This window comes from Perca fluviatilis, chromosome 20 (genome assembly GCF_010015445.1).
Source record: "Perca fluviatilis chromosome 20, GENO_Pfluv_1.0, whole genome shotgun sequence".
NCBI classification, from domain to species: domain Eukaryota; kingdom Metazoa; phylum Chordata; class Actinopteri; order Perciformes; family Percidae; genus Perca; species Perca fluviatilis.
Window position 1 is genome coordinate 32,281,698 of NC_053131.1, and position 25,204 is coordinate 32,306,901.

The 25,204-nt window shown below is 41.9% G+C and overlaps 1 protein-coding gene across 7 annotated transcripts in view; it reads left to right on the plus strand.

Moving 5' to 3' along the window:
- Nucleotides 1-25,204, plus strand: part of akap6 (A kinase (PRKA) anchor protein 6) — a 292,609-nt gene that overhangs the window by 234,021 nt on the left and 33,384 nt on the right. For all 7 annotated transcript variants that reach the window (XM_039785655.1, XM_039785652.1, XM_039785658.1 and 4 more), the window contains 2 exons: nucleotides 16,207-16,290; nucleotides 17,792-17,944. In XM_039785655.1, coding sequence (XP_039641589.1) covers nucleotides 16,207-16,290; nucleotides 17,792-17,944 — 237 coding nt within the window. The remainder of the gene's footprint in view (nucleotides 1-16,206; nucleotides 16,291-17,791; nucleotides 17,945-25,204) is intronic.

Genomic DNA, 25,204 nt, shown 5'->3' on the forward strand with positions numbered 1-25,204 from the left:
AAACGCAGTTTTTGGAAGTTCCTGCAATTTCATTGCATAAAATTGCATAAATTTCCCGCATATTCCATCGCATTTTTTAAGAAAACGTGCCGCATAATCAAGGATTTTTAATCACAAAAAAACTCTGGAAGGACTGGTTATCATACTGTCAGAATCTAATACCGGCCCACGCCTACTAAAGACGTAGAAGACCTTTCTCAACCCACTTCATCTTTCATTTTTACCTGAACATTTTAAAAATCAATAACAAAACCATTGAGAGGTTTGGAGTTTCTACAGAGGAGGCAGGGGCGATGAAAGGCCAAACATCTGTTCTAATATCCAGATGTTTCACCGACTCGGAGCCTAACATTTATCCGAGTCGTGATACCCGTGATAGAAAACTAAACACGGCCCCGGAGACATCGGTAAGGAGAGAGAGAGACAAATAGAGCCGGAAGAGAAAATCACCATCTGCTAAAACAGCAGGAAAAGACAGAGAGAGAGAGAGAGAGAAACAAGGGATGAAGACAGCGGTGGAGGAAGTATTTACATCCTTCACTTATGTAAAAGTACTAATACCAGACTGTAAAAATCCTCTTACAAGTTACAGTCCTACTTCAGTAAAAGTCTGTAAGTATCATCAGGAAAATGTAGTTAAAGTATTAAAAGTAAAGAAGAATCCTCCCGTTGTAGAAAGAGTAAAGGATCCAAACAGTGTGTTTAATGGTCTACACAGACACACACACACACACACACACAGACAGACAGTTGTGTGTTTAATGGTCTACACACAGACACAGACACACAGACAGTTGTGTGTTTAATGGTCTACACACAGACACAGACACACAGACAGTTGTGTGTTTAATGGTCTCATCATCTCAGCGTGACTTGTAGCTGTTATATTATTGGCTAGTTTACTTTAGAATCAAACATCAGATTTTATAAACTACATGTGTTCTGTGTGCAGGAATCTGAATGTGTAAAGTAACTAGTAACTAAAGTAACTAGTAACTAAAGCTGTAACAGATGAATGTAGTGGAGTAACTAAAGTAAGTAGTAACTAAAGCTGTAACAGATGAATGTAGCGGAGTAACTAAAGTAACTAAAGCTGTAACAGATGAATGTAGCGGAGTAACTAAAGTAACTAGTAACTAAAGCTGTAACAGATGAATGTAGTGGAGTAACTAAAGTAACTAGTAACTAAAGCTGTAACAGATGAATGTAGCGGAGTAACTAAAGTAAGTAGTAACTAAAGCTGTAAACAGATGAATGTAGTGGAGTAACTATAACTAAAGTAATGTAATTGAAGTAATGTAGTGTAGTAATCTGTAATATAATGTAATGTAATGTAATAAAGTAATATTAATTAAATTTAAAGATGAATGTAATTGAATGTAATGTAATGTAGTGTAATCAAAGTAATAGTAACTAAAGCTGTAACAGATGAATGTAATGGAGTAGAAAAGACTAGACTCGAGTAAAGTACATGTACCTCAACATTTGTGCTTAAGTACAGTACTGGAGTACATGTAGTGGATGAAGACAAGGTGAAAGATGGAGCTAGAGAAGGTTAAGGAAGAGAGGAAACTGAGGGCTAGCGAGAGGGAAAAATGGAAAGAGCGATCAAGAAGGAATAAAACTAAACGAGAGATGGAGAGAACAGCCTGTAAAGTGAAATGCAGGGAAGAGAGAGATGGCTGAGAGAGAGAGAGAGAGAGAGAGTTGTAAAGACGAATATACGGAGAAATGCAGACAGACGGAAGGAGATTGGATTTTATTGATAGCAGCGTTTTAACTCTGCGCGGCGCGTCGGCTCGGCTGCATTAGTGAGAACAGTAAATACTTTCTCTCGCAAAGACTTCATATATCCTCCATTTGTTTAATGCCGCTGAATATTTTAAGAGTAAAGCTTTCATCCCTGAGACGTCGCAGTGTGTGTGTGCGCGCGTGTGTGTGCGTGTGTGTGCAGCTAATAACTTACAATAATCAATAAGCCCCGATGATGTCAGCTGTAATCCATTTTGACTTTCACAAGAAGGCCGCCAAGCTTTTTGTCACCGAGGTTTCCTTTTAATAAAACGACCAAACCGATATTTTTAAAAGCAGAGTTACTGCACGTCTGAGCCTGGATTGTATCGCTCTTTGTTTTCTCCTATTTTAATTTGAGTTTTGGCACCACGGTTCCCATCATCCTTTGGGCGGTAGTGGAATGTAACGAACGCCTGCCAGACACTAGAAGACTCTGAACAGACTTTGAATAGGCCACTCACAGCGCTGTGGAGAGCCGGCAATGTGAGACTGTAACTCCGTAAATACAGGTGTCACTACCTGATGTGAGTCGAGTGCAGATGTGAGTTGGGCTTGCTCAGATTTAAAAGGCATTTGAGCGGCGTCCGTTGGTGACGCCCCCTTTGGAAATGGGCTGTGAATGAAGCTTCCTCAGACCCCCTCTCAGTTAGAGCTGAGAAGGGTCTGGGGTCAGCCAGGCTCCTACTGCTTCCCTTCTGACCACCTTTCTGTCTTATACGAGCACCACGTCAGGGCCGAGTGACCTCTGACCTCATCACGAGCCACTCTGGAGAAATCTAAAAACGGAAACATAAATGCACCACTAAATTGATATGTTAATGCTTCGGGGTTGCCAGGTTTTTTCGCCATAAACACGGCGGCGGTGAAGTGAGTGGGGGAGGTACAGCTTACTTTATTGTCTGCTTCCATTTCCAGTGAATTGCTCTAAAAGCCCTTAACGAATGCCGCTGACTTTCAGACCGCATTTACAGTGCCTTGCGAAGTATTCGGCCCCCTTGAACTTTTCGACCTTTTGCCACATTTCAGGCCTCAAACATAAAGATATAAAACTGTAATTTTTGTGAAGAATCAACAACAAGTGGGACACAATCATGAAGTGGAACGAAATTTATTGGATATTTCAAACCTTTTTAACAAATCAAAAAACTGAAAAATTGGGTGTGCAAAATTATTCAGCCCCCTTAAGTTAATACTTTGTAGCGCCACCTTTTGCTGCGATTACAGCTGTAAGTCGCTTGGGGTATGTCTCTATCAGTTTTGCACATCGAGAGACTGACATTTGTGCCCATTCCTCCTTGCAAAACAGCTCGAGCTCAGTGAGGTTGGATGGAGAGCGTTTGTGAACAGCAGTTTTCAGTTCTTTCCACAGATTCTCGATTGGATTCAGGTCTGGACTTTGACTTGGTCATTCTAACACCTGGATATGTTTATTTGTGAACCATTCCATTGTAGATTTTGCTTTATGTTTTGGATCATTGTCTTGTTGGAAGACAAATCTCCGTCCCAGTCTCAGGTCTTTTGCAGACTCCATCAGGTTTTCTTCCAGAATGGTCCTGTATTTGGCTCCATCCATCTTCCCATCAATTTTAACCATCTTCCCTGTCCCTGCTGAAGAAAAGCAGGCCCAAACCATAATGCTGCCACCACCATGTTTGACAGTGGGGATGGTGTGTTCAGGGTGATGAGCTGTGTTGCTTTTTACGCAAAACATAACGTTTTGCATTGTTGCCAAAAAGTTCGATTTTGGTTTCATCTGACCACAGCACCTTCTTCCACATGTTTGGTGTGTCTCCCAGGTGGCTTGTGGCAAACTTTAAACGATACTTTTTGTGGATATCTTTAAGAAATGGCTTTCTTCTTGCCACTCTTCCATAAAGGCCAGATTTGTGCAGTATACGACTGATTGTTGTCCTATGGACAGAGTCTCCCACCTCAGCTGTAGATCTCTGCAGTTCATCCAGAGTGATCATGGGCCTCTTGGCTGCATCTCTGATCAGTCTTCTCATTGTATGAGCTGAAAGTTTAGAGGGACGGCCGGGTCTTCGTAGATTTGCAGTGGTCTGATACTCCTTCCATTTCAATATTATCGCTTGCACAGTGCTCCTTGGGATGTTTAAAGCTTGGGAAATCTTTTTGTATCCAAATCCGGCTTTAAACTTCTCCCCCAACAGTATCTCGGACCTGCCTGGTGTGTTCCTTGTTCTTCATGATGCTCTCTGCGCTTTAACGGGACCTCTGAGACTATCACAGAGCAGGGGCATTTATACGGAGACTTGATTACACACAGCTGGATTCTATTTATCATCATTAGTCATTTAGGTCAACATTGGATCATTCAGAGATCCTCACTGAACTTCTGAGAGAGTTTGCTGCACTGAAAGTAAGGGGCTGAATAATTTTGCACGCCCACTTTTCAGTTTTTTATTTCTTAAAAAGTTTGAAATATCCAATAAATTTCGTTCCACTTCATTATTGTGTCCCACTTGTTGTTGATTCGTCAAAAAAATTACAGTTTTATATCTTTATTTTTGAAGCCTGAAATGTGGCAAAAGGTCGGAAAAGTTCAAGGGGCCGAATACTTTCGCAAGCACTGTAGATGGGATGTTAAAAACTACAGAGCGGGAAAACAGATGGATTCTGGGTCAGCGGAGGCAGGGCATCAAGTTTCGTCGCATAATGTCTTGTGACCCGTTCCGAGAAGACTTATAAAGTGATACAAAGCACATCATCAGAGAAAATTCTGATTATTTTTAAAGAACAGTCGCTGAGATCCAACAGAAACATAGTTTTGATGCTTTTAAACTTTTATATATATATTTATCTTCAGGTTATAAATCCATCCTAAGACATATACGGTGGACAAACTACAAGTTAGTAAAAACATATATCTTTTTTTATTTCTCGACAGTTTTCGTGATCATTTTCAATGTTTTTCTCCATTTTTTAGACTTTTTTTTTTTTTTTCTTTCTTTTGATATTTTTGGAATCTTTCAGCTCTTCTTCCTATGTTTTGACACTTTTTTGGGGGTTTTCCTATTCCCTCCAAAACAAGCCTTAAAATCTCAGGAGGAAGTCTGCAGATTTGGTGTTTACTGTACCTCCGGTCTATGTCAAGGACCCCTGGAGGTCCCTGGACCGTAGTTTGGGAATCCCTAGCCTTGAGGTTAGAGGCCAAGGTTGCGAGTAGAAGATGTTCTGTTTCCAAGCCCTGAAGGAAGTGATTTGTAAACTCTCCTCCTGCTCAATGGCAACGTGCTCTGGGCACAAACCTCCAGAGGCAAACTGGGGATTTCACTTTTATAAATTCAGCCAGACAGATGGATGAAACTGGAACAAGGAAATTAAGAAGTAACTCAGAGATAGCAAGTGAAGGATGGAGAGAAAAGAGGATGAAATGGAGGAGAGGAGAGGGAGTGAAAGAAGACAGAAATGTCAGACGAGGGTTTTTTTGTCACGTTTTTCAACGTTTCGGTCGCCTTTTTCTGAAGTTTTGGTCACCTTTTTTGACAAAAAAAGGAAAAGGAAACTAAGAAGTAACCGAGAGATAGTAAGTAAAGGATGAAGAGAAGAGGATAAAATGGATGAGAGTGAGTGAGGGAGGGAGTGAAAGAAGACAGAAATGTCAGACGAGGAGAGAAATAAGGGAGACAGGGAGAGAGAGTGAGGCTAAATAGGGGCGAGATGAGGAAGAGTGTGCAGACGACAGTTGGTGTAGCTGAGGGAGAGAGAGAGAGAGGGATGAAGAATAGTATGCAGACGACAGAGTTGGTGTAGCTGAGATGGAGAGAGAGAGAGGGGGATGAAGAAGAGTAGGCAGATGAGAGTTGGTGTAGCTGAGAGAGAGAGAGAGAGAGAGATGAGGAAGAGTATGTAGATGACAGAGTTGGTGTAGCTGAGAGAGAGAGAGAGAGAGAGAGAGAGAGAGATGAGGAAGAGTATGTAGATGACAGAGTTGGTGTAGCTGAGAGAGGTGGTAGAGTGATGAGTGTAGAGATGACTAGTGAGAATTAGTGTAAGTGTGTGAGACAGTTTAATGTTTTAATTGACTTAATTAACAAATAGAATTAATCAGAGATTTCTAATTAATGGTAATTGATTGGAATATCCACTGGGTTACCGCACAAGCAGCCCAAATTCTCCTTCCCTCTCTCTTTTTATTTCTGTCTCTCCGTACTTTACAGTTTGTCCTTGTACTCTCTCCTTCTCGTCCTCACTCTCAGTTGTTTTTTCTTTCTCTGGCTCAGTCTTTATTAAAATCTCTCAATTCTTTTTCTTTATTTTATGTTCTCTTTCTGTCTGTCTGTCTGTCTCTTTCTGAGGCTGTTATCGTCTCCTTTTCTTTTCCTCTTGCTTCTGTCTTCCTTTCTTTTCTTTTTTTTTTTAAAGATAATTTTTTGGGGGCTTTTCCCTTTATTATATAGTGACAGTAGATAGACAGGAAAGGGGGAGAGAAGGAGAGGGGATGACACGAAGCACAAGGGCCACAGGTCGGACTCGAACGCAGGCCGCTGCAAAGGACTCGCTGGGGCCTCCCCTCTTCCTTTGATTTTTATTTTAGTTTTTTCACTTCATCTGGGCTCCCCTGTCTTTTAACTTTGTATAAGATGTTAAAATAGGCTGCATTAGTTGTTGCTTTGAGTCTGTTATGATCCAGGAGTAACAGATTGGTGAGTTTGAAGGCGTTGAAGGCATTTTTGTGTCTAAACAAACCTTAACCGTACAGGTGGCAGATCAGACACTTGTTTTTCATGCATTTCTGACATTTTTGTCGCTTTTGGGGTATTTTTTGTTGTTTCTTTCGACATTATTTTTATGTTTTTGTCCCTTTTTTTTCTATGTTTTGTCGCTTTTTTCGCAGTTTTTGTCCCTTTCCAATGTGTTTGTCGCCCTTGCGCCATTTTGTTCCGCCTTTCCAACGTGCCTTTTTCAGACACTTACATGAATTATGTTGTTATGGTGATCTAAAGAGCCTGAATTAGCAGCGCTTTTTGCATATTGCTGTGTATTTTCATTAAGACGCGACACCAGATACAAACACACTGTGTATGGCTCCTTTTATTTAGTTGAATCTATCATATTAGTATTTGAAACAGCGGCCATCTTCTTCCACCGGTTCGTTGACACTTTCTTTTCACCAACTCCAAAATATAACTCGGAGGCTGATTATTACGCACTAAACGATGAGTTTAGTGCGTTAAAGTTCTACTCTCCGTGTCACGTTCCGCTCCTCTGTCACGTTTGTGTTTTGTTTTTGATTCGTTTTTAGTTCGGGTTATGTTCACATTCCCTGTTGCTTCTTGTGTTGTCTGTTTACTTCCTGTTGTCAGTGATTGTTTATCCCCGCCCTAATGTTTTGCACCTGTGTCTCATTGTCCTTTCTGTTTAGTGTATTTAAGTTCGGTCTTCCCCTTACCCCAGTGCGAGATTGTCTGCTTCCCCTGTGTACAGCCTTCGAGCGTTATTTCCTAGTGTGCTTATCTGTTTGTTTATTCCTTGGATTTCGACTTCTGCCTGTGTTTGGATTTTCCCTTTTGCCTGCCACTTTTGGATACCTTTGCCTGTGAGTTTATTCTGACTTTTTGCAATAAACATTTGCAAATACGTACCTGAGTTGTGTACTGTGGGTCCATACGTTTGTGTGCCTGATACTCCGTCCCTCCATGTGTCTGAGGCTGCGTAAAACAAGCTTCAGTACTTTTTTAGGTATCGAGTGAAATGTGTTCCACCAAATATCAAAAACAGTGGCATTGAATATCTCATCAGATTGGGAGTCTTTGATTGGATAGTTTCTGATTTATTTTATTTAGGCTAAGTTGTTCTGCAGCTGCTCGTGTTTTAGCACTCAATATTTGACTAAGCTTAAGCTTCAAAGTACTCAATGAAATGTTGATTTAACATAATTTAATCGTGATTGTAGTAGTCTATTTTCAGGGATTGCTCCGTTGCCGCCGTAAATTCTGCCGGATGTCACTGTTTTCGACCGGATGTCCCTCCCCTTCCTCTTTCAATGTTTTGGCGTTCTAACCTCCGGTGGATTTGTGAGGACTATGGTTAACTGCTCCTCAGATCTCTGCAGGGTAAATCCAGACAGCTAGCTAGACTATCTGTCCAATCGGAGTTTTCTGTTGCACGACTAAAACTACTTTTGAACGTACACACATTCCACCAAAACAAGTTCCTTCCAGAGGCTGTTTTGCAGCTGCAACGTTGCTCCGTGCGTCGCTTAGCACCGCCCAAGATGCTTGTGATTGGTTTAAAGAAATGCCAATAAACCAGAGCACGTTTTTCTCTCATCCACAGCGCTACAGACCTTCCTCCACAGCGCTGTAAGTTTTTAAGCTTGGTTTATGGTTCTGCGGAGGCTCCGCACAGAGCGGTGTTGGTGTGTGCGTCAATCTCTTTAAGAGAATAGCAGGGCCGGCGTGTGTGTGTGTGGGGAGTGTGTGGTAGAGCGGGTGAGAGAGTGACGGCGATTAGCTTCGGAGCGAGTAGCGACTCTAGAGTCATAGTGAGAGAAACAAAGTGTCTCCGCTGTTCTTTCTGGGAAATCTGTAGCAGGAAAAGTTAACCCTCCCCTTGATTTCATGTTGTTTATGGAGAAGGAGAACCAGGAAATGAGTCAAAGCTACCAAGCTACGGCCGAGCGACGTGTAGTTACATTTTGTAAAGGTGCACACAAAAACGTTTTTACTTGCATTTTTGGAAATCTGTTAGGTCCATATGTGATTGTGTTATGTGGTGAATGTGAAAATGAACTGCTAGCTCCTCTGTCAGCTCTAGACACTGAACAGAAATAATCAGAGAAATCAGACCAATCACAAAAGGCTGGTCAGTCTGACATCATACTGCCTGAGCTCATTACTATTCATGAGCTCACCCAGTTGCACTGAGTAAAGGACGCTGATAGCCAGGCTCTCATTGGCTAGCTGTTAGCCAATCAGAGTCAAGCAGCTTAGCTTGTTGAATATTAATGAGAACTGGTACAAATCGAGCTGAGTCTTCCTGCAGGCTTTCTATACCACGCTAGAATGGCTTGAAACAAGGTAACCAAGGCTTTTCTTCCACAAAAAATGTTACAGAGTCCATGGTAGAACTTCAGACATTATGACAAAGTCATGAAATACGTGTGGCAGGGCACCTTTAGGGGGTGCATGTGCAGCTACGGCATAGGGTCCGAATCTACACACCCACGCTGCCGATTTTATGCAGGACCATAAATTGGCCTTTAGTATCAACACATTTCAAATGTTGCCTAGTCGCAGTCCTGTTTCTCTCTCTGTCTCACTCTCATTTCAAAGTGTTTTCAGTAACCACTGACATAGCAACCACACTAACAACCTCCACTCTCCTCTATCCTCTCCTCCCTCCCTCTCTCTCTCTTCACGGCAGGTCTCGGTAATTAGATTGTGGAGATGAGGAGGTGGAGGAGAGTTAAGAGGATTTTGTTTTTAGGAGAGGTAGATTTAAGAACGAGAGAGAGAGAGGGGGGGTGGAGTGGGAGAGAAGAAGAGAGATTGAGCTTTAGAGTGAGAAGAGAAGAGAAAGAGAGAGAGAGAGAGAGAGAGAGAGAGAGAGAGAGAGAGAGAAGCAGGAATTAAAGAAAGGGGAGAGTAGATCCTCTTCTTTTTGTTTATCCAGAGTCGGTCACCCCTTCCTCCTGAAAGAGGATGTTGAGTGACAGACGGAGAAGTACATGAAGAGAGAGAGATAAAGACATCACTTGTTCTTTTTGTGTCTCCTGTTAGTCGCCCTTGAATTTAACCGCGAACAGATGACGAACACAGAAGACAGAAACAACATTACACCCTGAGAGAACTTGGATTAAATTTCTAGAGTATTAAAAAAAAGAGGATTTCTGGGGGGAGAGGATGTTTTTGTTGCTTATTTTTTTTTATTGTCAGTTTTTACGCCGTTTTTGACGCTTTTTTAAATGTTTTTGTCGGATTTTTGTTGGGCGTAGCAGGGCGTAGCAGAGCGTAGCAGGGCACTACAGGGCATAGAAGGGTATAGCAGGGCACTGCAGAGCGTAGCAGGGCGCCTAGCAGGACCACGGCGACAGCTGCAACCATGATTTAGGTGCCAACCTAATCCTGGGAAAACTGCGGTGCGAGAAAACATAAGCGCTCCGTGGAATAAACTCCCCAGAGTCTCTAATTTCCTGTTTTGTTGTCTTTGTCTTTATCTTTTCTATCTCCCCCCCCCTTGTCTCTTTCTTTGTAACTTCATTCAATCTTCTGTCTCTCTCTGATTCTCTCTTCACACTGCCTCTCCTCTTCCCCTCCGTCTCCTATCTCGCACTTGTTTTTCGGGGCTTTTCTGTCCATCTCATCCCTCCCTCTACATCCTCTGTCTCTTTCTCTGTATCTTCCTCTGCAGCCACTCCACGGCTTTCCATGTATTTTGGAAGAAAAGCTTTTTAGCAAATATTTGTCCGACTGTGTCTGTAGAGCCCTCTGAGTCAATATGGGCCCAGCCAGGCTCGACCCGCCAGAGAGAGAGAGAGAGAGAGAGAGAGAGAGAGGGGGACAACGAGAGAGGGATCAGTGCATAAAAACCAGCAGTGCGGAAACAATAGAGACTTAGGATTCTCTCTTCCTCCTCTCTGTCTGAAAATAAACTCTCAGGGAAACGACTTTTGCTAACCAAACTGCAACCATGAAACTGATCACAAAATGATGAAAAGCTAGAGCAGTTAATAAATAAATAACACCCAAAAAGCTTAAAGACAAAACTTAAAAGCTAAAGAAGTCCGACTACAATCATGAGATCTGAGAAAAGTCTTTTAGTGACATTCATTTGGCTCGGGTTCTGCACCTAAACCTTATAATGGCAGGGAAAATCCTGAAATACATACCATAAGTTCTCAGATAGTGACCGTTCACTTGCTAAACAGAAGTGGTTTTAAGTCTATTATCCCGTGGTACCCTCATGAAGTTTTTCAGTGCACATTCATTTCTCAGTAAAACGTACAATGTAAAATGTGTTTCCTTGAGGCCTAACATCTTCTGCATGCATTAACTTTCTCATAAAACATTTGCAAACATGAATATTTGGATCCATTAAAACGTATTATGTCACTAATGTGCATGAGATGCGTTAAGGATCAGACTGGATTGCTGCATTGCTTAATTCATTCATTCACACTGACATCTTGTTAATTTTAGCTGGTTTCTAATGAGAGGGGTGAGGTTGTTTGGAACCAATCAGTTGATTAGTGGAGACCTTCTTCCACAACGCTGCGGAGGAGGGTCTGGCTAGTCCACACAGCATTCTGGTATGGGAGAAAAACGTGCTCTGGTTTATCGGCATTTCTTTAAACCAATCACAATTGTCTTGGGCGGCGCCAAGCACCAGACAGAGCCACGGTGCCTCGGGAAGGAACTTGTTTTGGTGGAACGTGTACGTTCAAGAGTAGTTTTAGTCGTGCAACAGAAAACTCAGATTGGACAGATAGTCTAGCTAGCTGTCTGGATTTACCCTGCAGAGATCTGAGGAGTAGTTAACCATAGTCCTCACAAATCCACCAGAGGTTAGAACATCAACACAAAGGAAGAGGAAGGGGACAGACATCTGGCCGGAAACGAGGGACAATCCGGCGGTCGCATCGAGCAACATTAACTGGAACCTCTGAGCAACATTACACACTGAAAATGGCAAGTTTTAAGGAAAATTTGGACCGTGCAACAAGGCAGGTCTGCTTGGTTCTTTTGGGGAATGATTGTAAATATTTACAGGGAATATGTTTAGGGCATTTCCTCTCTAACTGGGAGGTTTTGGGACTGATTGGTGGGATTGCTGTGGACAAAGTACACACGGTGATACATTGGTAAGAGATAATGAGGTTTAACCATGGATCAGCTCATTTAAATAGCTCACGTTACTGTATTGTGACAACAGTTAACTTGTATTAATTGTATGAGGCGTTTTCTTTTGCGGGGTGCAAATGTTCCACCAGAACAAGTTCCTTTCCGAGACTATTTAGCAGAGCCACCGTCGCTGCGTCCGGAGCGTGGTGTAGCCAGACCTTACGCCACAGTGATGTGGAGATAAAGCTGGACATGCGAGACTACGCCGCAGTTGATGTAACAGTTGTTATTTTAAGTAGTGTCTGGTCATTCTGATGTCACTATGTTTCTGGCTCTGGCAGATGACGTCCACAGCTTTTTAATCCCCCCTACAAAAGCTCCAATTGGTTGATTATCTCTCCGACCAGGGGAAGCAGAATCAGTCCTCTGTCAGAGTCTACATCGGATTCAATTTCAATTCAGTTTTATTTAGAGTGTCAAATCACAACAGGAGTTATCTCAGGACACTTTACAGATATAGTAGGTCTAGACCACACTCTATAATTTACAAAGAGCCAACCATCACCCACACCCCAAGAGCAAGCATTTGGTGCGACAGTGGCGAGGGAAAACTTCCTTTTTACATGCAGAACCCTCGGATAGACCCTGACTCTTGGTGGGCGGCCATCTGCCGCTGCCGGTTGGGACACAGAGACACTGATACAGATATACGGATATGGAGACATATGATTCATAATAATTACTGCAGTTGGTATGATGAACAGTGGCAATTATAGTACCAATAAAGATAATAGAACTATGACTAGAACTAATAGTAGTAGCAGTGCAGGGCCCAACCACAGTACAGGACAAATTCTGAAGAAAATAGTGCAAAAATACACTTTGGGTTGCATCCATTAGGCGGGCCGTGACAACAGCTGTATTGATTATATGTTGAAGCAAATCATTTCGGTCTCCTGTTAAGCTGCTATCATTTGTTTGCTGACTGTGGTGTCAAAGTTATTCCATTACCGAGTGGATGAAATGAGATCCTACAAAAACGCGACTCGTCTCCACCGCTCAAAAGTCTGACGGGAAGAACTTCTTCAGCTCGTCAGCTCTTATTTATAGCAACGGTATTTCTCAGTGAGACGGTGTATTTAGAGCAGATTTCAAAGCTCCGGCCGTCGTCCTCCTCCGACTCTTACTTGCTGAATTATTGTTCCAGCTTCAATCTAAGTTGAATTCATCTCGCCGCGCTCGCTCCGCGCTGTCTGCTGCAGTTCTTTTGGCGCAGAGTGAGTATCACTCAGTCGTTTTGTTGTTGTTTCGAGGCCTCCTCCTTCAACGTAATACACACCTCCTGTTTGGAATAAATTTATCCGCAGCCTCACAAACACAACCACATACACACACACACACACACGCGTCGGGCTTGTCCTCTTGATCCTGTCTGCCGTATTCTGCATCCCCATCTCTTGTTTAGACAACAGGCGAGCCGCAAATATGCTAAACTGAAGAGAGCGGGAACAGGGAGATGAAAGACAGAAGAGGAAGAGTTGAGTGTGTTCGCGTGTGTGTGTGTGTGTCTGTGTGTGTGTGTGTCTGTGTGTCGTGTGCGTGTGTTGTGTGCGTGTGTGCAGGAAAGAGTAAGAGAATCCTATTTCATTGTAATAGTGTTTAATATTTATTGGAAAATGTAAAGAAAATGTAAAGGAAGTGCTTTTCAGCGAGCGGGCAGGATTAGCATAAATAGTTTGGGGCTTGGACGTGTTTGGTCCCTGCTGCAGAGGAGGGAGGCTGTCCCCTCGATTCTGTCACACACACACACACACACACACACACACACACACACACACACACACACTCGCTCAGACATACGTTTATATGTTTGCACACACACACACTTGTGCACACGACCGCATGAGTAAACCTGCAAACATGCAAACACACACACACTCGCTGACCTTTGGGTGTGAAAACTCATCAGCATATAGTGATTTATAATAGGCCCTGCCAATCCTTGTGTTTCTTTTTCCGCCCTTATTTTGCATTTATTAGACAGCAGCAGAGAGGGGGGGGATACTGGCTGTTGTCATTTTATTTTTACGCACCGTTACTGCTGATCAAGGATCTGTGTGCTGGATTTGACTTTATGCTAATTAATTGTTATGAATGACCTGAATTTAACTGCACCGACTTGCAGAGAATCGGAAAGAGAAATGGAAACAAATTCTTTTTACTGTGGTTTAAAGGAGCAAGCCGGCTTATTACAACTTTGGTCTTCTTTTTGTAGTTTTGTCCATTTCTGTCAGTGATAATAATGTTTTTTACTAATAGTAATCTTTATTGATAGAGCACAAAGTGCTTTGCAAAACCGCACAATAAAACAGAGCAGTCATAAAAAACTATTTCTGCAAAAACGGGTAAAAAGTATTTGTTGTATTAAAAACCTGTGCAGAGTAAGTAAGATAAAAACATTTTACAAAGAATAAAAGACACTTTAAAAGAGATTCAAGCTCAAATAAAATCAGGAATGACTCTTCAATAAAAGTATGTTTTAAGGAGGGATTTGAAGGAGCCCAGCTGACGTGTTGTCCTCGTTTTACTCCCCGAAATAATAGCTGAGATCTCTAGGGGGGGGTTGAGATCGCCACCTACCTAGCGAGGCCGTTTGTTTCAGCAGGGGGCCGGGACAAATTTCCTGCGTTCTGCAGAATTTTTCTGCAACAATGAAGAGGGACGAAAGGTTTTTTCTTTGCTTGCCAATTACATCGAATCGAGGAAGCCGACCACTCATCGTGTTTTACAACAGTTATATTTTTCATTTATCATTATAATAAGATATTTAGGGGGGTTGCATTGGCCAGTTTTGATAAATAGGGGGGTTGTAACTAGGGCTGGGTATCGTTCAGAATCTTTCGATCCGGTGCCAATTTCGATACCTCAGTTTCGATACCGATTCCTAACGATACTTTTTTCGATACCATATGTTTTAAAATCCATTTCAACATCAACAAAAACACATTAAACACAAAGCTTTTATTTCCACCTTAATTGTGAATCAAAACAGTTATCAAAATTAAAAAAATCTGGTAAAACTGCTCACTCAGAGTAACATTAATAAACGTGCCTTGCCTTGCAAGCTCAGCCTGTCAGTCAGTCATCAGGGCAGAGAAACCACCGTTGTGGCTGCTTGTAAGAGGAAGTGGAACGTCAACAGCACCGCGACCGCTTTCGGCTCGCCATTAATATCATATCACAGCAAACGCTGTCGTCGGGAAGTTTTAAAAACTGTAACCACACTTGAAACCAACCGTGACTCTCTGTGACTTCAACAAAACTGCAGACAGTTTACTCCCGTCCCGCACCTCTCCGGTTGTGTATGTTGTGTTTCGGTTCGGAGCTCCGCTCTGTGTCAATATGCAGAGAGGACAGATAAGCTTGCGCTTACACGCTAAGACGCTTTTGGAACCGAAATTTGGCACCGAAAGATAAAGAATTTTTCGATACTCATAGGATTGGAATATTTTTTGCGATACCATAAAAGTATCGACGTTCGGTACCCAGCCCTAGTTGTAACCCCTCCATCCCCCCTGTAAATTACACCTGTGGTCTAGTCTCTTTATGTGGCTGTTGTCAAGGGCGTAACTTTGGGTTCAACATTTTGGGGGGGAGGAATTGTAACCAATTGGTGGTCGTCCCCCAGGACATATTGAACATCAAAGAATTGCACAATTTCCTGCATTCTGGTGAATATTTCTGCAACAAATAAAGACAGTTTAAAGGAGGTTCAAGCTCAGATAAAATCAGGAAAGGCTCTTCAATAAAAGTGTGTTTTAAAGGTGCAGTAAACGACACTAATCCAATACAGTTTGTTCAAATTTAGCGAATATCTCCTCGCGGTCCTTTAGCTCTCTCTTTTCTGTGTGCCCTGAAAAAAATCTGGGGTTGAAAACAAACAGAAAGGAGTGCACGGGCAACAAAACACTATTTCAGCCAATCAGCAACAGGCGGCAACATGCGGCGATAGCATCGCTTACCTTCAACAAGGGATTTAAAGGAGAGCACTGACTCAGCTGACCTGATATCCTCGTTTTACTCCACCAAATGAATTGCCGTGATCTGTGGCCAGGTGAGCTCAGTTGGTAGAGCAGGCGCGCATATATAGAGGTTTACTCCTCTACGCAGCGGCCACGGGTTCGACTCTGACCTGCAGCCCTTTGCTGCATGTCCTTCCCCTTCTCTCTCTCCCCTTTCATGTTTTCATCTGTCCTGTGGAATTAAAAGCCTAAAATACCCCAAAAATTAATCTTAAAAAATAATAATAATAATTGCCGTGATCTGTGAACACACTGACATCACTACATCAAAGTCTGATGGTTCAAGAAACAAGACATAGTTTTTCTAATTGCTTTATTTGGATGTTGTAAATGTGTGAAATGCCATTTATGTTCCCTCATCGCACAGAAAAACTGCATTTCTTTTCGCTACAAAAAAGCTAGAAATGTAAAAACGCATCACTTTGCGGAACAGCACACGGACGATGCTTCATGTATCTGAATTGTAATAGTTTGAATATTCGCTGCGTTTGGCTGACCTTTTTCTCTCTCCTGTCACCCCCCAGTCTCTGTGTTCGGAGGTGCGAGCCCGACGCCGAGGAGTCGCCTCCGTTCTGAAACTCTGCCAGAAGCTGCTGCAGCAGAGCCAGGTGGGTTCAAACATAAATCATAACATTTATTACGTCACTGTTGACCCGAAAAAAATCTAAGAAAACTTCTGAACGTGACACGTCCTTTCATAACCCAAAAAAAGAGGAATATAAACTGAAGACAGAGCAGGCAAACTACTTGTAATGGACATTAATTTAATTTTCAAGAAAAGATACTTAAATATATTGCATATTTGCCAGTTATATTTTCCAAAAAATTTTAATTACCTTGATTTTCTTCTTAAAACCCCGGAGAATTAGTGGCTTTGAACCTGACAGCCCCTTCCATAATCCAAAAAAGATACCAAATATTTTGCCAATTGGCAAAATGTTAAAATTAAAAAGAGTTTGTCAAAGACAGAGTAGGCAATCTTCTTTGGAACGGAAATGTATTTAAATAAATAAAAAATGATATAAATATTTTTTTATAGTTACATTTTCCAAAATTGTTAAAATTAGTTTTATTCTACAAGACAGAGCATGCACACTAACTACTTTGGAACAGAAAATTTCAATTTTCAAGAAAAAAATTCTTGTATAATATTAACATTTACTGGTAACATTTTCAAAAAGAATTTAAAATTAGCTTGTTTTTTGCATTTTTTGCAGATTTCTTTCATATTTCCTTAAGAAAAACCCAGAAGAGTTAGTGATTTTGAACTTGACAACCCCTTCCATAATTCAAAAACATAAAATATAATATAATATAATATTATATATTATATATCAACTACCTTGCTACTTTATATTTATTATTTCATAATCCATTTTCTAGATAAAATACCAAATATTTTGCCAGTTTTAAACAAAATGTTAAAATTAGCTTTGTTTGTTTCTGAAGACTATGAAAACTATGGAACGGAAATTTATTTAAATTTTCAAGAAAAATATTTTTATATATTACATTTAAAAAAAATAAATAAAATTGGCTTGTTTTTTGCATTTGAGTTCATTTTTATTTCTTACATTTTTTTAAATATATTTCCTTCATAAAACCCAGGAGAATCAGTGCTGTAGGTAGGATTGTGAAGATCCAGGACTTAGCCAAAAAATGTGAACATCAACAACTTCTCAGTCCCTCCCATCCTTCTGCTAAAGCCCAAAAAGGTATCCTAAGCCCCTCCCCCCACAAAGGGAGAATTAATGCATGTGCAGTGATTGACATGCAGTTAGACACCCGACCCTGATTGGTGCATCTGAACAGGGAGCTGCAGATTTTTGCAAATCTCACTACAGGCTGTAGGTGGAACCAGAGGAGCCATATTTTTTTTTAATGACCTGCTTCATGTAGTTCTACTGGAACATAGGGTCAGTTTCAGCAGATATGACAGAAAGTTAGTTTAATAAGTCTTACCTACTGCACCTTTAATGAGTCAGATTAACCTTAAAGAGAGGAAGTATATTGCTGCACACTTTTAACATTTAATCATATGATTAGAATGATAATCGCTTTTATAATTCTGAACAAAACTGTTTCTGCTATTCCCCACCTCTGGGACAGTCGGGCCCCATGGCGGAGGTGGGCCCGGAGGCAGAGCAGCACCGCGAGGCCCTGCAGCTGCTGTCAATCAACCTGGAGCGGCGGTGGGAGGCGATCGTGATGCAGGCGCTGCAGTGGCAGAACCGACTGAAGAGAGAGCTGGGGGAGCAGCAGGTTAGAGCGCGCTGACATTTACACTTTCCATCCTTCACTCTGCTCTGCAGGCGCTCGGCTGACGCGCCGTTACACTCACTGAGCATGTCAGAGTTTGATTAGATGCTAAGATGCAGCGTGAAAGACAGATGGTGCTGTGATTGAAGCCGCAGTGTTTTAGTTATGGAGCGATCTCTACAAACCTGACACGGTGTCGAGACGTTTTGTGAAATGAGCCTAAACTCTGGAACAACGCACAAAAAAACCTCTGATACAAGCATAAACTGCTCTTTTCTTTTTCTGTATTTGTTCCCCAGATAAAAAAAAATTATAATTATTTTATTCTGGTTTTGGGTTAACAGTTTGGTCTTAGTTAGATAAGTTTATAGAGTTGAATGTAAGATGCACTGAAGATTATGGTTGCTTATTTCACAGATAAGAGGGAAATGTTATTTTGATTCTGTGGTGATTTTACAGTTTTACCGGGCTTTTTCTAACGTAAAATAAAGCCACACTTTAGAGCGCCGATCACTGTGCTCCGGGGCTGCAACACAAGCACTTGGAAGTACAGTGGTGGTTGCTACGGAAACCAAAACTTGCGAGTGTTAAACTAGGAACTATATTTGAACGATTTCATTGGAATCGTAATTTTTGAAACGATTCCTCAAAACTATTTTCAACTTTGCTCAGTCTGTGGCAAATGCTGACCAAGTCTCTGATCGAGCTCTTCTCTCCTGTAGAGTTGCTCAAGGGTCCTTGGTCAGGGGCCTTTGGTGTTTTGTTACTGACACAAAAAGTCTCCTTTAGCATCTCATTCAGACATAAGACTGTTAATTTTAATGGACAAAGCATCCGGTTCAGCGAAGTACTGCAAATGCGGAAGTGTCTTAGACCTGCATTCTATCTGAGTTCCAGCAGGGGGCGACACGTGTGGTTGCAAAAGGAGGTCGGTTTGTGTAGAAGTCTATGAGAAACTTCTCACTTGATTTATGACCTCAGTAAACATTTTCATGATGAGTCTATGGTCTCAATCGCTAGTTTTAAGTCTTCTGCAACACAGAATGATGTTAATTTTTTTAATTATGGTCTCGTTGATTTTAAAATCGGCGATAAAGCAGGGGGTGTTTTAGGGCGTGGCTATGATGTGATTGACAGTCTGCGGCCGGTCTTATATGTAATGTAACTATGGGACAAAGATATATTTAAAACCTAGCGAAGCTAAATCTTACCTCGAATTATGTAGGCTAGCTTTCAGCAGCAGTTGCATCCAGATTGCCAGTGAACGTGTATAACGTAACGTGGAGTGTAACAGCGTTGCCAACTCTCAGCTAACGTCACAGTCAGATAGCGCCCGACAATCTATGGCTCCTCCCTCACTCCTCCCTCTCGTCTAAAATCGTCACATCCTCAACCAGAATGGCTGCGCCCGTAACGGCTAACTCGACGACTCATAGCAGATCTCTACAAACCAATGGGTGACGTCACACATGCTCTGTCCATTAATATTTAAAAAATGTAACTTTAACTGACATGAGGCACAAGAGCAGGACAGTTAGGGTTATGAATAGGTCATGGGTGGGTTTACAAAATGTACATTTCAGTGACACGGGACAAGAACGGGACACGAACCCCGATCTCCTGGGTGAAAGAGCACTTTGTTTGACCCATCCACCCCCCCAACCTGCCTCCTTAGGCAGATTTTGGGTCTTTCATATTACTCTCTACTGTTGTCTCTCTACATACTACTCTCTACTGCTGTCTCTCTACATACTACTCTCTACTGCTGTCTCTCTACATACTACTCTCTACTGCTGTCTCTACTGTTGTCTCTCTACATACTACTCTCTACTGCTGTCTCTCTACTGTTGTCTCTCTACATACTACTCTCTACTGCTGTCTCTACTGTTGTCTCTCTACATACTCACTCTCTACTGCTGTCTCTACATACTCACTCTCTACTGCTGTCTCTTACATACTACTCTCTACTGCTGTCTTCTACATACCACTCTACTATCTCTGTTGTCTCTACATACTACTCTCTACTGTTGTCTCTCTACATACTACTCTCTACTGTTGTCTCTCTCTCATACACTGCTCTACTGATGTCTCTCTACATACTCACTCTCTACTGTTGTTCTCTACATACCGCTCACTCTCTACTGTTGTCTCTCTCTACATACTACTCGTTCTCTACTGTCGCCTCTACATACTACTCTCTACTGTTGTCTCTCTACATACCACTCTCTACTGCTGTCTCTCTACATACTGCTCTACTGATGTCTCTCTACATACTCACTCTCTACTGCTGTCTCTACATACTACTACTTCACTGTTGTCTCTTACATACTCACTCTCTACTGATGTCTCTCTACTGTCGTCTCTCTACATACTACTCTCTACTGTTGTCTCTCTACATACTACTCTCTACTGCTGTCTTTCTACATACTACTCTCTACCGTCTCTCTTAATACTACGTCATCTTACAGCGCCGAGATCGAGCTGCTGCTCTACCCGGTGTGTTCAGGTACAGACGCTAAAGGGGGATTTTTGCGTCGGTATCTGAGATTGGTTATTCTTCCTCTTCAATGCCCCTTTACATGACATGACATCAATATTTATGTATTTGTAACAGCATTGAATTCTTGTATCTGCCGACAGTCAGACCTTTTGCATTAGTACTTTGTACTTGGCTACTAACTCAACAGTTGGTTTTCAGTAAGAGTTAGCTTAAAGTTTAACTACAGTCTCCAATAAGCAACATTATTAAAATCAGCTAGAACAAATCCCACATTGTTTGTTCTTCTTTCTCTCAACATAATGCTACAATAAGTATTTATAAAGTCCTATGGCCTTTGAGTGATTTAACAAAAGAAAAAACCTAAAGTAAAATTGCATTTAAACCCGTCCATTGTATTTTGATCGTTATTGTGCAAAAGTGGCAATAATAGCCTGGTGTTGGTGCTAGAGGAATGGACAAAAGGTCACTGGAAACATTAGGAATCTCCCTGTGGGGACCATGAATACTAGCAACCAATGTCATGGTTAGGGGTGGCTAAAAATATGGATATGGAAATATATCATCCTTCTTCGATAATCGATACACTGGCACCAAATATCGATATTTTAAGTAATGAAATAAGGCGCTCTAAATAGATTTCTCTGCTCCCGCACATGAAAGAGGGAAACTTGAACATACAGTAAGTTAACTGGCAGAAGAGGAAGAGGTTTTCGGGATGGCGGACAGCAGTTTGAGGAAAGTAACAGATGCCCCAGCCCAAAATCTGGACCCATATAGTTTCATAGTGTCATCTTAATTTACAGCCTGTCATCCTAACTCGTTTGTAATCAATACTGACCGAAAAGGTGTAGGTTGAAGCATGTGCTTATTACACCTACACTTATATTTGTTTAGCATTTTCTTTTTTAGTATTTTTTTTTTATCTTTGTAGCGTGTTACACTTCACCTTTTTACGGGAGTTTTGTTTTCATAGTTGGACCAATATTGTGATATATCATTACAGGATTGTCTAGCAGTGTGTATTGATTATCGCCGAATTGCTGTATCGCGATATTATCGGTGTCTCGAGCCATGTGTCGTGTATCGTATCATGAGCTACCCTGTGATTCCCACCCCCAGTGATGGTACCCTGGCCTGTCTGTAGTTGTTTTGAAAAGACGGATGGAATAATGGCGCTCTGCCACTATCGGAGCAAAGCTACCGCTTTCTGTTGTGACTTTTTAAAAGGCTGAGGCTTCACACGACGGCTCCGTTCTAAATCAGCGAAACAGTCCACGAGCAGCCAGTTGATAAAAACTAATCTGTTAGTTCTCCGGTGCGATCAGTGTCACAGAAGCAATGTTTTCTCTGAAACCTCCGCCACAAACAAAAAGAAACGTGGCAAATGAGATTTTGACAGTTTGCATATCAGAGCACCGCGCGTGTCTGCCGCCGTGACGGCGCTCCGCCAAACGGTTTGTCTGATTAGAAAATCTTCAGCCAATGAACCGGCTCCGGTTCTACGCCTCAGGTAGGGGCCGCTCGCTGCTGCAGGATGGCGGCGCACGTGTGCGGCTCGTCTGAGGACGGGAAGGACCGAGCGCCGAGTGGGTGTTAGGAGAAATATCGCTCTCGAGGGAGCCGTCCAGAGCCGGCTGCTCGGGTCGGGCAAGGCACAGAAAGAGTGGGGAGAGAGAGAGCTGAGTGCTTTATTCAGCGGGTCTGAATGGAGCTGTTATGGATTTCTAATAGTGATGAATATGGTTATATAGAGACAGACGGAGGAGAGCATTTGAATATAAGGTCAACGGTTTTGCAGAGAGACACACACACATTGACACACACACACACACACACACATTGACACACACACACATTCACACAGTCACACTTGTGTAAAATAAAAAGCTGTTAAGTCTTAAGCAGACTTGCACAAACACACACATAGTGACAGTGACGTAAATCCATATGTTGTGTTACATAAATGCCTGTAGAGACACTTGTTGTATGCACTTGAGAGCTCTCACACACACACACACACAGGGACAATTTATTGATTGCCAACAATTAATTGATGGATAGCGATGTGTTAAGAGCAAGAGGAAGGGAGGAAGGGAGGGAGGGGGCTGGTAGGAAGAGAGCGGTAAATACTGGGTTATCATGAATCCCACTTGGTTTTTGGTAAGGCCCAACCTGCGTAGCAACCGCATTGGCTGAAATTCCGAAATTCTTGCCGCTATTTCCAACATTTTGGGGGCACTTTTCTTAATTTTTAATGCTTTTTTTTTTTTTTTCTCTCGATGTTTTGGGGATTTTTTCATAATATTTAGCGCTATTTTTAATGCTTTTTCAGAAGTTTTTGGTGTTTTTTCTGTCATTTTTTAACACTATTTACAACATTTCTGATGCTGTTTTTAACGTTTTTGTCACAACATTCTTGGCAAATTTGACTTTTTTTGTCTTAATTAAAGCATGTTAATAGACTGTCTGGCCTCTGTTTCTCCAGTCCCTTAGAGAAGTTGAGTTTGACCCTCCTGGGTTAGTGGTTCCCAAACTGGAGGCCCAGTGGGGCCTGGAGGTGTAAAAGGAGGTGCGGCGACGCAAATATATAAATAAACATGCAGGATTCTGCTGCACTGCCAGGACTGCCAGGTAAACGTAAAGCAGGCCACGAAGCCAAACAACCAAAACCAAACAACGCCACGACTACCAAATCAAGGGCAAGAAAATCTGTTGTGGTGACCACAGTTTGTTTAAAGGAGCCTGAGTCGACTGCCAATCTCCCAGTCAAATCAGTGTCTCGTTGACTGAGCGGTGGAACATTAAGTGGGATTCATGATAACAAAGTATTTACTATGTATAAATGTAATATTTTACTACAGAGCCAAGAGCCAGATGAAATCTCACAACTTCAGTTTCTGATTTGAGATTTAAGCTCTGATCATTAGTTCTGTTTCCCTTTAACTGTGAAGAAGAATATAAAAAGAGGAGGATAGAAATGTACTTGAATGTCAGATTGTTAGATTATAATGTCACAGCTTCTCCACACCACCGGGAAGGCATTTTGACACAACACTATTTCTTTGATTTAACAGATTTTTGCGTGTGAGTTAACAGTTTTTGCAGAACAACTAGAAGCAAAGATGTGTTGCGTTATTGTTTAGTGTCTGTGTGTTTTTTCTGGGTTATGAACTGCCGCATTCATGCAGTCACTGTAGCCGTTTCAGGGAAAAATAAAGTTTGAATGAATTAAATTCAAACTGAATCAAAAACCATTTTATGAATGTGGAGCATTAGCGAGAATCACCCTAATTCTGCTCAACATGTGCTGTTTGAGGTGAGAGTTACGCCCTCTCTCTTCCACTTTCTCTCACACACACACACACACACACACACACACACACACACACACACACTGGGCATTGTAGAGGAGGAGAAGACAAATAACAGAGGCCAGACACTCTGACCTCGCTGCCTGGCTGGAGAGTAATTTCACTTCTACTGGAGATGGGAGAGGAATAAAGAGAGAGAGAGAGAGAGAGAGAGAGAGAGAGAGAGAGAGAAAGAAAGAGAGCGAGAGAAGAAAAGAAAGGGAATGAAGTGTAGAGAGAAAAAGAACCATAGAGGCATATATCTGGCTGGTTTAGCTTATAAATGAACACTTCTGCTCAGTGATAAAACGATTGTCCTCTCCTTGTGTGTGTGTGTGTGTGTGTGTGTGTGTGTGTGTGTGTGTGTGTGTGTGTGTGTGTGTGTGTGTGTGTGTGTGTGTGTGTGTGTGTTTGAGAAAGTGTTTGTGTAAATGAGTCTGCTTGCTTGTGTATAAATGGCTGCTGGTGTGCATGTGCATGTGTTGAACTGGCGGATGTGTGATTGTTTCTGCATCTTGTGAAAGGTCTAATGTATGGGCATTTTTACATTTCTTTTTAAATCCACATTTTAAGGATATTTGCATATAACCTGATACCCATGTGTTTTTAATATGAAAATGTTCAGAACAAACTCAGCTTTCTGTATAGCGAGGCCCAAATTAGTTCCAGAGCAGTGTGTGAAGAGATAATTTGGCCATAAAGCTGAAAAGTTGATGTTCGCTTTTTATATAAATATTCTTTTCCTGGCTCAGAATGGGCCTTTGGGGGATGGGGGGTGGGATATCAAAGTGTGGGGTCTGGGTGTCCTCCCCCAGGGTTGTTTTGAGCGTCAAAGACTTCATTTCCTGCATTCTGATACACTTTTATGCACCACTTTATGGTGGGAATACCTTTATTTATCCTATGAGAAGGAAAACACAGATGACATTCAAAATATATCCAAAATATAATGGAAAATAAAGCAGTAAAGGGGCTTTCACATCAGGGACCTGAGCCTGGATCACAAAAGTCGACCCCAAAGCAACCAGTGCAAAATACAATTGGCTACTTATATTTGTCTTAAATGTGCGGTGAAGGGAGGATTCTGGCGTTAGTTTAGGCGGAGCACTGGGGCCCGGTTGCTACGCGCACACTACGACCACACATAACGCACACTATGGCCACACTACGCACTGCGCTCAGCAGGCCGATGAAAGATGAGAAAAGTCTCTGCATGTTTCTGCATGGTTAGTTTAGTTTGCTGGCACATTACTCGACCCCTTATTTGTGAATACAAATATCTGAAGTGAAAGTTCTGTCACAAAACTATGTTGTTGCGTATCATTGCACATTATTAAGTGGGTATATACGGAAATCCTGGAGATGTCCTAGTGGGTAAACTGCGTATACCTGCGTATCACGTAGACTACACCA